The sequence below is a fragment of the Lipotes vexillifer genome, unplaced genomic scaffold (assembly GCF_000442215.2).
Source record: "Lipotes vexillifer unplaced genomic scaffold, Lipotes_vexillifer_v1.1 scaffold397, whole genome shotgun sequence".
Lineage (NCBI taxonomy): Eukaryota > Metazoa > Chordata > Mammalia > Artiodactyla > Lipotidae > Lipotes > Lipotes vexillifer.
The window spans coordinates 627,754-640,124 of NW_006772681.1; the positions used below are offsets into that span (position 1 = coordinate 627,754).

General features: G+C 39.6%; 1 protein-coding gene across 2 annotated transcripts in view; it reads right to left on the minus strand.

Annotated features, from left to right (window-relative positions):
* RALGAPB (Ral GTPase activating protein non-catalytic subunit beta) overlaps positions 1–12,371 on the minus strand; it is a 77,496-nt gene that overhangs the window by 20,215 nt on the left and 44,910 nt on the right. For both annotated transcript variants that reach the window (XM_007447709.1, XM_007447710.1), the window contains exons 16-19: positions 11,226–11,408; positions 9,815–9,966; positions 3,875–4,062; positions 1,465–1,571 (exon numbers count right to left, since the gene is read on the minus strand). In XM_007447709.1, coding sequence (XP_007447771.1) covers positions 1,465–1,571; positions 3,875–4,062; positions 9,815–9,966; positions 11,226–11,408 — 630 coding nt within the window. The remainder of the gene's footprint in view (positions 1–1,464; positions 1,572–3,874; positions 4,063–9,814; positions 9,967–11,225; positions 11,409–12,371) is intronic.

Genomic DNA, 12,371 nt, shown 5'->3' on the forward strand with positions numbered 1-12,371 from the left:
GAAATTCAGTAGAATCTGCAAATACTACTGCTAATGGTAAAGGTACCAATGTACTCTTTTATTTTTATAAAAATGTTCAACTTATGACAGATTTTTGTGACTGATAAATGGGTTACGGACCTCCACTGCACCAGGCCTGAATCTTCCATATTCAGTGGTAAGCCAATAGGTAAGGCATTTCAGAGCTTAAGGCTCAAACTTCCTTCTTCCCTAAGGGCTCTCAAATCATTCCACATAATAAAGTACAAGTTTACATCCACTGGGCATCTCTAGACAGTGAGTTCAATAATTAGAACCTTAGCATGGCTTAAGTGAAAAGATATGGCACCGAATCTAGGTCTTCAAGGCGCCAAATCCCTGCTTTAATATATATTAGCTGTGTGACTTCCGTTTTCACACCTGAAAAATGGAAATAAGCCACCACAAGACTGTCATAAGGATTAAACAAAAAAATATATGGCACATATTAAACTATGAAACAGTTTTAGTGCCTTTCCTGATCTCCTTCTTCCTCAGTCTTTAATGGCATTCAGTGGCTTATACAGTGCTGCTGACAGAATGTGATTGGCGTGACGCCACCAGGAGCAAATAGTGGTGTGCTCCTCACAGCAAACACATCTCATCTAACAGAGACATATGGAATGTTCAATTGTTTTAGGCATTTGCTCCAATTTTGTGAGCGTCTCTCTTAAATGCTGGTAAAATTTTATTAAGTTACGTTTTAAAGAATTTTTAGTAACTTAAGTAAAAGCTTATAGTGTGATAAGTGAAAAGAGCAGTATACAAAAATGACTAAAATTCTATTTAAGTGTTATGTACAGAAAGGAACAAAAAGATTGAAAGGAAGTCCACTAAAATATTAACAGTGGCTATCTACTTCTGGAGAGTAAGAGTACAGGTGATTTAAAAATTCTTCTTTATTATCTGAATTTTCCAACTTTCTCCCGTAAGCAAATTTTATTCACATGATTACAACTGTTATAAAGAAAATAAACTATGCCACCCCAAAGAAAGATTTCATTAAATTATACAGCACATTAAAAAATTATAGAGCATATTACCAATTATACAGTTATATGAAACAATTTGAAGGCTCTGGCAAAATTTTTTTCATAATGGCATGTACCTAAATTTTATTATATTAAACACTGCATGGAAAAAATTCGGTCCACTGTTCAGAACAGTAGTTCTTAATCATAAGTGGATGTCAGAGTCACTCGGAAAGCTTTCTGAAAATACACCTGCCTCGAAGACGTCTTTAAAGAGTACTTCAGTGGACCTGGAATTCTAGGCTCCTAAGATGATTCTGATGTGAACTCACTGACTTGAGAATCTGGCTAGGATCAAAAATATTTATCTGTGATTTTTGTTGTAATATTATTTAACCTTTAAATCACAACACACACAAACACGTGCACACACACACTCACTCCTAGTCACTTCCCTGTAACTTCTGATGGATACCTTCTGATTTGCCTTTGCTCCTCTGGGTAAAAGGCAAAGTTGTTGTGCCCAAGCAAGTCTTCCAGACATTCCCCGGACCAGCACAGTGACAGAGGGGAAAAAATCATCTAGAATAAAATGTTGGTGGAAAAGTTTTTATTTCTGACAACATATAAAATACACCTATTGTCAATTTTAGAGCCTCTAATAATCAAAGCCCTAGTACGGTGCTTCCCTAACTTTTATCCTTTGTGAACCATCTCTGTGGATTCTGCCATATTCAAGTACCGCTATTACTATTTAAATTTAAACTTAAAATTTTTGAAGGAAATGATATATTTCTACCTTAAAAGGAAAACCATGAATTTTGGTGTGCTAATTATATATTTTTAAAACACATGTTTAAAAATACATAAAATAATGTTCACCGATGTATCAACCAACATCATCTCACATACCTCCAGCAATACACATACACATTTTTGGGTAACACTATCCTAGCAAATACTCTTAACTTTCAGGGTTGGGAATGACCTAAATGCAGAAGACAGGCTGGGTGCTTGTGGTGCTGATGTTACATTCAGCCATGCCTTTGTGCACCACGGCCCACCACAGGCAGGCACTGTTTCATCCCAACACAAGTTCAGGGGCAGGAAGAAGGGAGGTAAAGAACTCAGGATGGACTTCCTGAGTACCCAGATCCTTCTTCCTATTCCCCTCTTTTGTCTCTGGTGTAGGAGTCAAACTTGTTCAAACTTCTCTCTCTTACTTCTGTTATTAACTATTACAATGAACCATTAAAATATCCTTATACTTCTATAAAATCCCAATTGTTTATATTTTTGGTAGAATTCCAATGCAATGAAATTGCTTAGAATGAGAGTAATGGAGTCCTAAAAAATCTGGAAAAGGGTTGACATTTACCCCTCAGGCCAGGAAACCTGGGATTTTATAGACTCTTTAGCAGGTGGCTTGGGGGTGGGAAACTGGAGGAATCATGAATAATTGGCACAAACCAGGGAAGAAAGTCAAGCAACACCCAGGTCTAAGGTAGAGAAGGATGAGGTGCCTTAAGAAGGAAAGACTTGGGACCAGTGCTTCTGGAGTTGGGCAACGATTAAAGGCCCCATCCACTTCACATTAAAGTCACTGTATCTTACCACAAGAGGAAGGAAAGCTGTGATGGTATTCACTCATCCCTGAACTACTGGGAAACGTCTCATTTCATTTTATGGATTTATGAGATCCTACCTATATATACTCAACAGAATTTGCATGGGACTCTAAGATCCTTTGCACATTTGCAAAACTAAGAAGGTAAGTCTTTAGTCACTGAAGAAATCCTATCACTGTGGGGCAACAATAACAAAGAGACAGTATGAGGTTCAGAAAATTTGGACTCTAGTCCTGGTCATACCATACACTTCTCAAGTAACCCTGGACAAGTCACATACCCTCTCTGAGCCCCAGTTTCTTAACCTGTAAATGAGGGAATTGCATGCTAGGTGATCCCCCGTATGCCCAACAATTCTGTAACCTTCACTTTCCTTTACCTTCCCAGCAATAAGGGTCTCTCTAAGAACATGCTTCCTTTACATACTGGCTGATTCCAATTACCATCAGAGAAAAATGTACTTTGAGCAGTCTGCGTTACAGTGGTAATCACACTCCTTGAGATGGTTTATAATTGGGGGAAAGAGGGGAAGAAAACAGTGCATGTTATGTCAATGGAAAATCACTGAAGAATTTTCAGGAGGGCACTGGCATGGTCAGATCTGCATTTGAGGATGAATGCAATGGTGGCAGCAAGTAGGATGGAGGTAACGGTAACAAATTTTGGAACTGGAAGGAGGAAGAATCAGATCAGGTAGGAAGCAATAATCCAGGTAAGAAATAATAAAGTCCTGCATTTGGCTGTACTGGGAGGAATGCAGAGAAAAGAAGATTCCAAAGTCACTAGTGGGGTAGAAACTTGGAAACCAACTACATAAGGGAGTAACGGGAAGGAGAAGGCAAAGATGACTCCTCCAATTCCCAGCCTGTTTGGGTGGCACCAATAACTGAAAAAGAACAATGTGGAGTGAAGGGCTGGAAAGGAGAGGGGCAGGATCCGAAGTTCAAGGACGGAAGAGTAATAATGATTTTTATACACAGTAAACAACAGAAATATCCCACTAAACTTTTTATAAAATTATGCAGCTATTTTCTAATAGATATAAAGGGCCTCTAAAGATTCTATTTAATATGTATATTGCATTTTCTGACCCTCTATTTTTTAGTTGCTATTATCTCATCAGCTAGAAGGCTTTCTGACAAATGCAAAATTACTTAGAATTTGCAGTCTTTCCTTCCCCGATCCTGGAAACAGCTTGCTAATACTGATGAACATGTTGATTTAGCAGTGGAAAAAGCCCAAAGTGCTGAAACTTACTCTGTTCATTTCCAAGAGGTTGCTCCAGCATTGCCAGGATGACACTGTTATCCAAGACAAAGTACCGGAAACTATGCTTGTTTATGGTTGGCAGTCTGGAGTATTTAATCAAAGTGGTCTCATTCACCAGACTACAAGGAGAGGCAGGACCACTGGGTGAAGGAAATGCGCCAAGCAACTGCATAATACTACAGAGAATGCAAAAGATAACAGTTAATCCCCAAAGGGAAATCTTAAATTCACCTCATGCATCAATCTGTCCTCCTGTTCTTTTGGATTTATCTGACCACAGCCACGCTTCCTCTTTGAGAGTCAGATTTACTCCCTGTGGCAGATGCTGTGGTGTGCTGTCCAGATTTCCCTCTCCAAGACTGAAAGACCCAGTCCCCCAGACGCAGGGAGATGGTGGCCATAGCTTTCAGCTGAGTCCTGGAGAGGCCAATGAGAACCACTTCACTCAAGATCACAGCTTCCTCCTGGGGCAGTTCTCATCCAATGAACTGTTAATGCAGGGGTATAAAGTCCCAGCCCCCCGGCCCCAACATGAGAAAATCCTGAAGGGCCAGCCCAGCTCCAGAGCTCTTTGTTGCAAATGCATCACAGTTTGTCTTCCCTCTGCTCAATCCTACTTCTTTCATTCCCTCGTAAGGGTTGATCCTGAGAGCACTTTCCAATAAACTTCCTGCAAGCAAATTTCTCTCTCTCGAAGTCTGCTACCCAGGGAACCTGACTAATCATACTTCCAAATCATGAAGCTCCTAAAGATATATTTTAAAAAATGTGTGTGCTCCAGGTTTCAGGATAATGCTAAAGCATTATAGACCTAGAAAAGGACCCAAAGATCAGCCAAGCCCCCTCAATTTTTCAGACGGGGAAACTCAGGCTCAGAAGAGATAAGTGATCATCAAGAGACCAGAAACCAGGGCCTACTGCCTTCTCACTGTGTGGCCATGAATAGATATCATCATTTTACAGATAAGGAACTTGAAGCACTAGTAGTAACATCTCACAGAACCATTGTAATTATTAAATGAGAATATATATGAAAAAATGCTTTATAAACTGGAATTCAACTGATCAAGTCTTACCATTCTGAAATGTTTATATCCACAGAGATTTCTGCATACCTTCAATGCATAATAGTAATAAGTTACATATACCACTTACCATGTGCCAGGCACTGGGTCTAAGCACTTTACGCATTTTATTTAGTTATCATAACAACCCTATGAGATAGCTACCATTATTATTCCCATTTTATAATTAAGAAACTGAAACACAGAAAGAATCTTCTTAAGAAAACTTAAAGATTTTACCTTGTGGTCCTAATACCACCTGATCCTTCATAAGTAACTCATTTGAAAATTAGTATTCCCCAACACCACTGCAATCCTCTCCCTTCCTCTTTCATTCTAATGCTTGAACCCAAATCTCTCTGATAATAGAAGGCAGCACTGCTCAACAGATACTTTCCTTCCATTTTCTCTCCTCCTAGGAGGACTATCTAAGAATTTCAAGGACCAGGAGAACTTCATGATGAGTTCAGGCCTAAGAATTTATGAAAAACCAAGAGACGAGTAATGGGAAAATGTGGGTTTTCTAATATGGGACAGAGATGGTTGTCACAAAGCATATGGACCATGTGAGCTTATGTTCCATGCAAGATTCTAAGACATTATCAAATAGGTTGCTGGCAAGGGTACAGGTCACACCAGCCTAACCATATTTTCTCTTCTTGATGATTACTAGACTGGAAAGGCAGAGAAATATCTCTGAAATCAAGACATGCAAGTATTTGGCAGTATATCATTATAAACTTACAGACAAGATTTAAAAACCTCTGTGAACCTGAAGGAAACCTCTTATCATGTGCTTTGTGAGTCTTTCTCTGTTCAATATATATATATATATATATATATATTTTAAAGAACTAACCATTTAATTATTTTTTTGGCCACGCCGTGCGGCATGCGGGATCTTCCCCGACCGACCAGGGATAGAACCTGTGCTCCCTGCAATGGAAGCGGAGTCTTAACCACTGGACCACCAGGGAAGACCCTGTTCAATATTTTTATCAGTAACTTTTTTTTTTTTTTTGCGGTACGCGGGCCTCTCACTGTTGTGGCCTCTGCCGTTGGGGAGCACAGGCTCTGGACGCACAGGCTCAGCGGCCATGGCTCACAGGCCTAGCCGCTCCGCGGCATGTGGGATCTTCCCGGACAGGCGCACAAACCCGTGTCCCCTGCATCGGCAGGCAGACTCTCAACCACTGCGCCACCAGGGAAACCCCTATCAGTATCTTTGATTAGGACACACAGGGCAGGCTCATTAAATCTGCAGTTGGGGACTTCCTTGGTGGCGCAGTGGCTAAGAATCCGCATGCCAATGCAGGGGACATGGGTTCGGGCCCTGGTCCAGGAAGATCCCACATGCCGTGGAGCAACTAAGCCCGTGAGCCACAACTACTGAGCCTGTGCTCTAGAGCCCACGAGCCACAACTACTGAGCCCGCTGGCCTAGAGCCTGTGCTCTAAAACAAGAGAAACCACCGCAATGAGAAGCCTGTGCACCACAATGAAGAGTAGCCCCCGCTCGCTGCAACTGAAAGAAAGCCCGCACACAGCAACAAAGACTGAACACAGCCAAAAATAAATAAATAAAATTTAAAATAATAAATAAATAAATCTGCAGTTGACCAAAAGTTGAGCTGCAGAGTTAATATATCAGAGTAAGAGTTGGGATCCAAAAGAATCTTAAAAGATTAATAATAATGAGGTAAATCTTACATAAAGAAATTTCAAGTTTAAATGTAAAATTCTGTACATTACATCCAAATACCGCCCCCCCCCAAAATAAGTACAGGATGAGAAAGACAAAAGGTAAATGCGTTAAAAAAAAAGCCTTTAAGATTTTAGTTGACTTAGTACAAATCACCAGGTTTTCAAAAACCCAATGCAGTCTCTAAGTACACTTTAATGAAAATACAATATTCTACAATTTAAAGGTCATTGACCTTTAAAGAGGTACACAGCCAAACCTGCACCATTGAAAGGAAAAAAGATGAGGATGATAAAGGTACTCTAAATCCCTGTCATATGAAAAACAGTTGAAGGTACTGGCAGAAATGAATCAGAAAGAACATGAGCATTGTCTTCGGACACCACCACTCCTCGGAAAAAAGGGTTTCATTATTAAAAGTCTGAATCAGAAACAATGGGTAGAAGTTAAAGTGGGAGAGATTTCAGCTCAGTGTAAACATCAAGTTTTTAACAATTAAAATGAAATGGGCAAACTTGGGTGTTAAAGTATCCCAAAATTAGAGGCTAAATAACTTGGTAAATAAGTCTTAAAGGTGACTAAGCAGAGGGGCCACTAAAATGTCTTCCAAGAGTCCTAATGTATATTATACAACAAGGGAAAAAACACCAACCAGCTGATCTGCATTCCATAACTATCTCCTGTGTGCTCAGCACTGTGAGGGGTGTGAAGAGGGAAATGTGGCCTTTACCCAGGTTGGGGAGGTAACACTAGCATGTTATCAAATATAACCAGGTGTGATCATGACACTGTAGAATTCATGCAGTGTGGTAAGGTCAGACTAATTGAGCACAGAGGTGTGGAATAGAAGCAGAATGACCAAAGAAGGTCCATGGAAGTAGTGGATATGACGTGAGCACCGAACAATGTATGATGTGGCCAAGAGAAGAGGGAAGTCCTGAAACCCAGGGGAAGTATATAGACAGGTATGAACATGTACACTTCACGGCCACAAGTGGCCTGCCAGCTGTGGCAGAAGGGATGTGCTGGGAAAGATCAGACAGTTTGAGTGGGGACTCAAGGAGGGCCTTGAAAACGAGACCAAAAATTTCACACCATATGGCAGTAAACAGCAATCTATTCAGTTTTCAATCACTCAAGCAGCAGAATAAGCACAGTACCTAAGATGATGAGTTCAGCAACAAAATGCAAAATGAAAAGTGTGAGAGACTGAAAACAGGGAAATCAGGCAAGAAGTGATAAGGGCCTGGACTGGGAATGCTATCTGGGGTCAGAACAAATGGAAGAAATACTTTCAAAAGTAAAGTCTATTGGACTCAGTCACTGGTTTCATATGGGGAATAACAGATAAAGCAGAGATAAATCAGAAAATAGTCAAAGTTTTGTATTTGCATAACTGGAAAACAGCAATGATACTGACATAAAGCTGTAATTGTGAGGGAACAGAGAAAATGTGATTTGGATATGTTTCATGATGACTCTTCAGGGCCCTCTTCAAGACTTAAAACTAAAGATGCCTTTTGTAGAGTTGCCAGCAGAGATAAGACAGATGAGCCACCTCGAAAACTACTGGCTAGTTCTGGAAGCATCCCAGGACTCTCTACTTATTCCGAGCTCATATCCAATCCTCACTGCCAATCATATTCTCAATGGAATGTCCCATCCAGCCTATGATGGAGCAAACTTATTTTTATATAATGCAGAGTCCCAGTGAGATATGTCCTTCCCCCTTTCTCCATATCCCTTACTCTTCAAGGTACACACATCAAGTCTTAGTTTTTTAATAATGCTTTTAAGTCCACCCCAGCCCAACACAGGTCTTCTCTCTGGACTTTTATTATTTCTAGTACTCAATCGCATTTTTCTAATTTTCTAGCTATTAGCCAAACCCCCACAAAGTCAATGAAAGCCCATCATTAGCATAGTGAGCAGGACTGAACTAAAGCAAGTGCGCTTCTAAAACTTTACTGAATGACCTAAGCCCATGAGGAACTGAAATAAACCCAACTTTATTGTGCACACTTTAGTGTGAAGCTTTCAACAGGTCACAGAACTCATAAAAGATTCTGGGATCTTGGTAAGGGCTGATTTACATAAAATCTACAAGCTGTCTTACCTACCACTTTACTAAGAAGACCAAGATCAGCCAACCCAGACTGACTTGACATTCCTCCTTCCTGTTTTTATGTTGCTCTGGGGTCTCATCCACATTTACCCTTTCATAAGCCTCACCTTTCCATCTGTACCAATTCCACCTAATCTTCTCCACCTACCTCTTCCTTTCAGTTGATAAACTGCCTTTCTTCCCTCTTTCTACTCTGCTCACTAACTGGCCAAACACCCTCTTTCAATTCTGTCTAATACTTTTTCAAGATACCAACCTGTCTCTGTCCCTTCACAACCAAATTGCTTGACATAGGAGTCTTCTCTTGCTGCCTAACCACCCTGCAATCTGACTTATAGCTCAAAGTTTATCCATTCTCTAAGAGTCAGGTCAATGTCATTTTCCTTAGGAATCTTATTTTGATTTCCCCGAATCTGGAAGTATTCATTTCCTCCTTCCAACACCCCAGCATTTTATTTGTACCTCTTCTCTTGGAGCATTTAATCTAACTAGCATTACAGATATTTGTGTTCACATCTTATCTTCTCTACTGGACAAGAAGCTCTTTGAGGGAGATAACTGAATCTGATTTATCTTTACAATCCTATTACCAGTTCATAAGAGGAAGTTTATAAATCTTGCTGAATGAACCTATAACATATAATATAAATGGTATAGCAGAGAATACAAACCACTGAGCTGGCAAGTAGGAGACCTAATGGTGTGACCCGGACATACCCTGTCTCTGGACTCAGCCATCAAAATGAGGGAGTGGGTAAGGCTCTCCAAGATCCTTTCCAGCTCTAAAATGATATGACTTGAATTAACTGACAACCAGCATAGAAAAACAAGGACCCAAACTCTCAGCCCCAAGTTCCTGGTTTCCTTTGGTCCAAAAAACAAGACATTTTCTTTTCCACTTTATTTCTGGAGAAACAGTATCCTAAATGGGGTTGTGTCACTTAATGCTGAACAACTGGGGAGGAGATGAAACAACACAGGATCACATCTAATCCCATCTAACTCTTAGGCACAATCCCTGTGCAGTCACTTTCATACCATGTTAGGGTGGCTTCAGCAGCATCCTTTACCCTCATAGATGCAGGGTTTGGCTCCTTATCTCCTTTGTACTTGACCTCTTGCTCACTGTTCTTGGACTTGCTTCCTGAAATACCCAGTTCCACAATCTCTAGCACTTCCTTAAGACAGTCCTAGAAAAAGGAAAAGCAGATTAGCTTTTGTAATACACCTATCTTATGAGATGACAAGGAAATACATGAAAGTGTCAATATGGGTGTGTTTTGGTGGTGGGACTCTAATTTCTCATTTTCTTGAATACGTATATATTAACTTCAAAATAATTTAATAAAATAAACTTGTCCCCCCCCCCCAATTTTTCTTTAAAGAACTAAATTTGAGTGTTAAGAGATTTAGATAATAAGTAATGATAAATTCAATTCAATTTTTTCAGTCACAATTCTTGTAAAATTACCATGGACTGTAAATCATGAAAGGCTGAGTGAAAGAGATGTAACAGTAATTCAGTTAAACCTAGATAGTGTAAAATATGTTACATTATCCAAAGGGAAGCTCATAGGTTATTGACATTTTAAAGCAATTTCTGGTATGATAACTTTACAAGTCATCATGAAAATGATTAAGAGTTAATCAACAGTATTATTTTTTAAAAACTATATAAAGCTCTCTATAATTTTCCAATAAACCTGGTATCTCTTCTTTTACACTGTGAATTCTTTGTAACTGTCTGCCTTCCCATAAGAAAAGTATTACATGGAACAATGGTAGAGAAAGCAGCCTAGATATCTGTGTCTACTTGAAAAGAAAGAAACGTGTGTGAAATGAAATTTTTAGATACAAGCAACCTTTTATGAACAAGCAGTGCTCTAGGTTTGCAGCCTGGCTATCAACTGCCCTTCTCGGTTTGATGACAGGTGACCAAAGTACCTACTGGCCATCTCTTGACAGTTCACAGATAAATTATTCAAAGCCCCACCTGTGAAAAGAACTTCTCTATGGGTTAATTTGCAACCAAATACATTTGACCCTTGAACAACATGGGGGTTAGAGGCGTTGACCCTCAGTTCAGTCGAAAATCCACATGTATAGTCAGCCATATCCATATATGCGGTTCCTCCTTAGCCACAGTTCCACATTCACAGGTTCAACCAATCAGGAATCATGTAATAGTGTAGTATTTACTATTTAAAAAAATTTGCATATAAGTGGACTCACACAGTTCAACCCCATATTGTTCAAGGGTCAACTGTATAAGTACGATGACAGTTTTTGAATTATGCTCATTAGGACAAGTGTTCTCCTGAAATATAACAAGTATATTCAGTTTAAAGTATGCAATGTTGTATTTACATTTAGATATTCTCTTTCAAAAGATATTTTCCCAACATACATTTTTATTTCTATTTACTGGTTTAAGATCTAGTAGACTAACCTTTTCATCAAGCATATCAGGGTGCTCTGTCAGCCAGACACAGAGACACTGAAAAGCTGCCACTATCATGGAGTGAAGATCCCGGGAGTGAAGAGGAGCTGGCCGACTACACTGGTACACAATGTAGCTGCACACGGAACTGATGGCTCGCTTCCGGTCACCTGAGTCAACCATCACCTTCACCTAAGCGTATTCGTACGGTGAACACAGTTAGCCAGGAACCACTGTACCAATGTCAAATCCTCAACACTGAGGCCCAGCCTTTCTGAGAATATGACACACCACAGGAAGCCTTGCTTTTTAAAGTATTATTTATATAGAAGAACATTTCAGATGTATTATCATATACTACTCTATAAAAATAGAGGGCATTTTTCAAACCCTAAAACAGTATTTCACTTTAGCATATATTTTCATGCTCTAAAACCTAAACTCCTGGGGTGCAGCTACTCATCACTGCCACAAATCACAAGAACAGCTGGCAATGGAACATGTGTACATCTTTTAAGCCCCCTAACCCAACCCCACAGCAATGCTCTATGGGCTACAAAGTTCTGTGCAGCTGCCCAGAGGTATAATTAACATATAATAAGCTACATATATTTAAAGTGTAAAATTTGATAAATTTTAGCCTAAGTATACACCTGTGAACTATCACAACAATCAAGACGGTGGATATATTCATCACCCCTCAAAATCTCATGCACCTTTGTAATCCTTCCTCTCACTCCTTTTTGCCCCCTCCCTAGGTTACTGATGATTTGCTGTCACTATAGGTTAACTTGCATTTTCTAGAGTTCTATATAAATAAAATCACAGAGTACTGCACTATTTGGTGGGGGTCGGGGGTAGAGTCTGGCTTCTTTTACTCAGCACAATTATTTTGACATTTATCCACATTTTTGTGTGTATCAGTTGTTCATTCCTTTCTATTGCTGAGTAGTATTCCATTATATGGATTATACCACAATTAATTTATATAGTCACCTGTTGCATTTGGATTGTTTCCACCTTCTGAATATTACAAATAAAGCTGCTATAAACATTCATGTACAAGTCTTTGTACACGTATATGCTCTCTTATTTTCTAGGAGTGGACTGATTGAATCATATTATAGATGCACGTTTAGTTTTTTAAGGACCTGC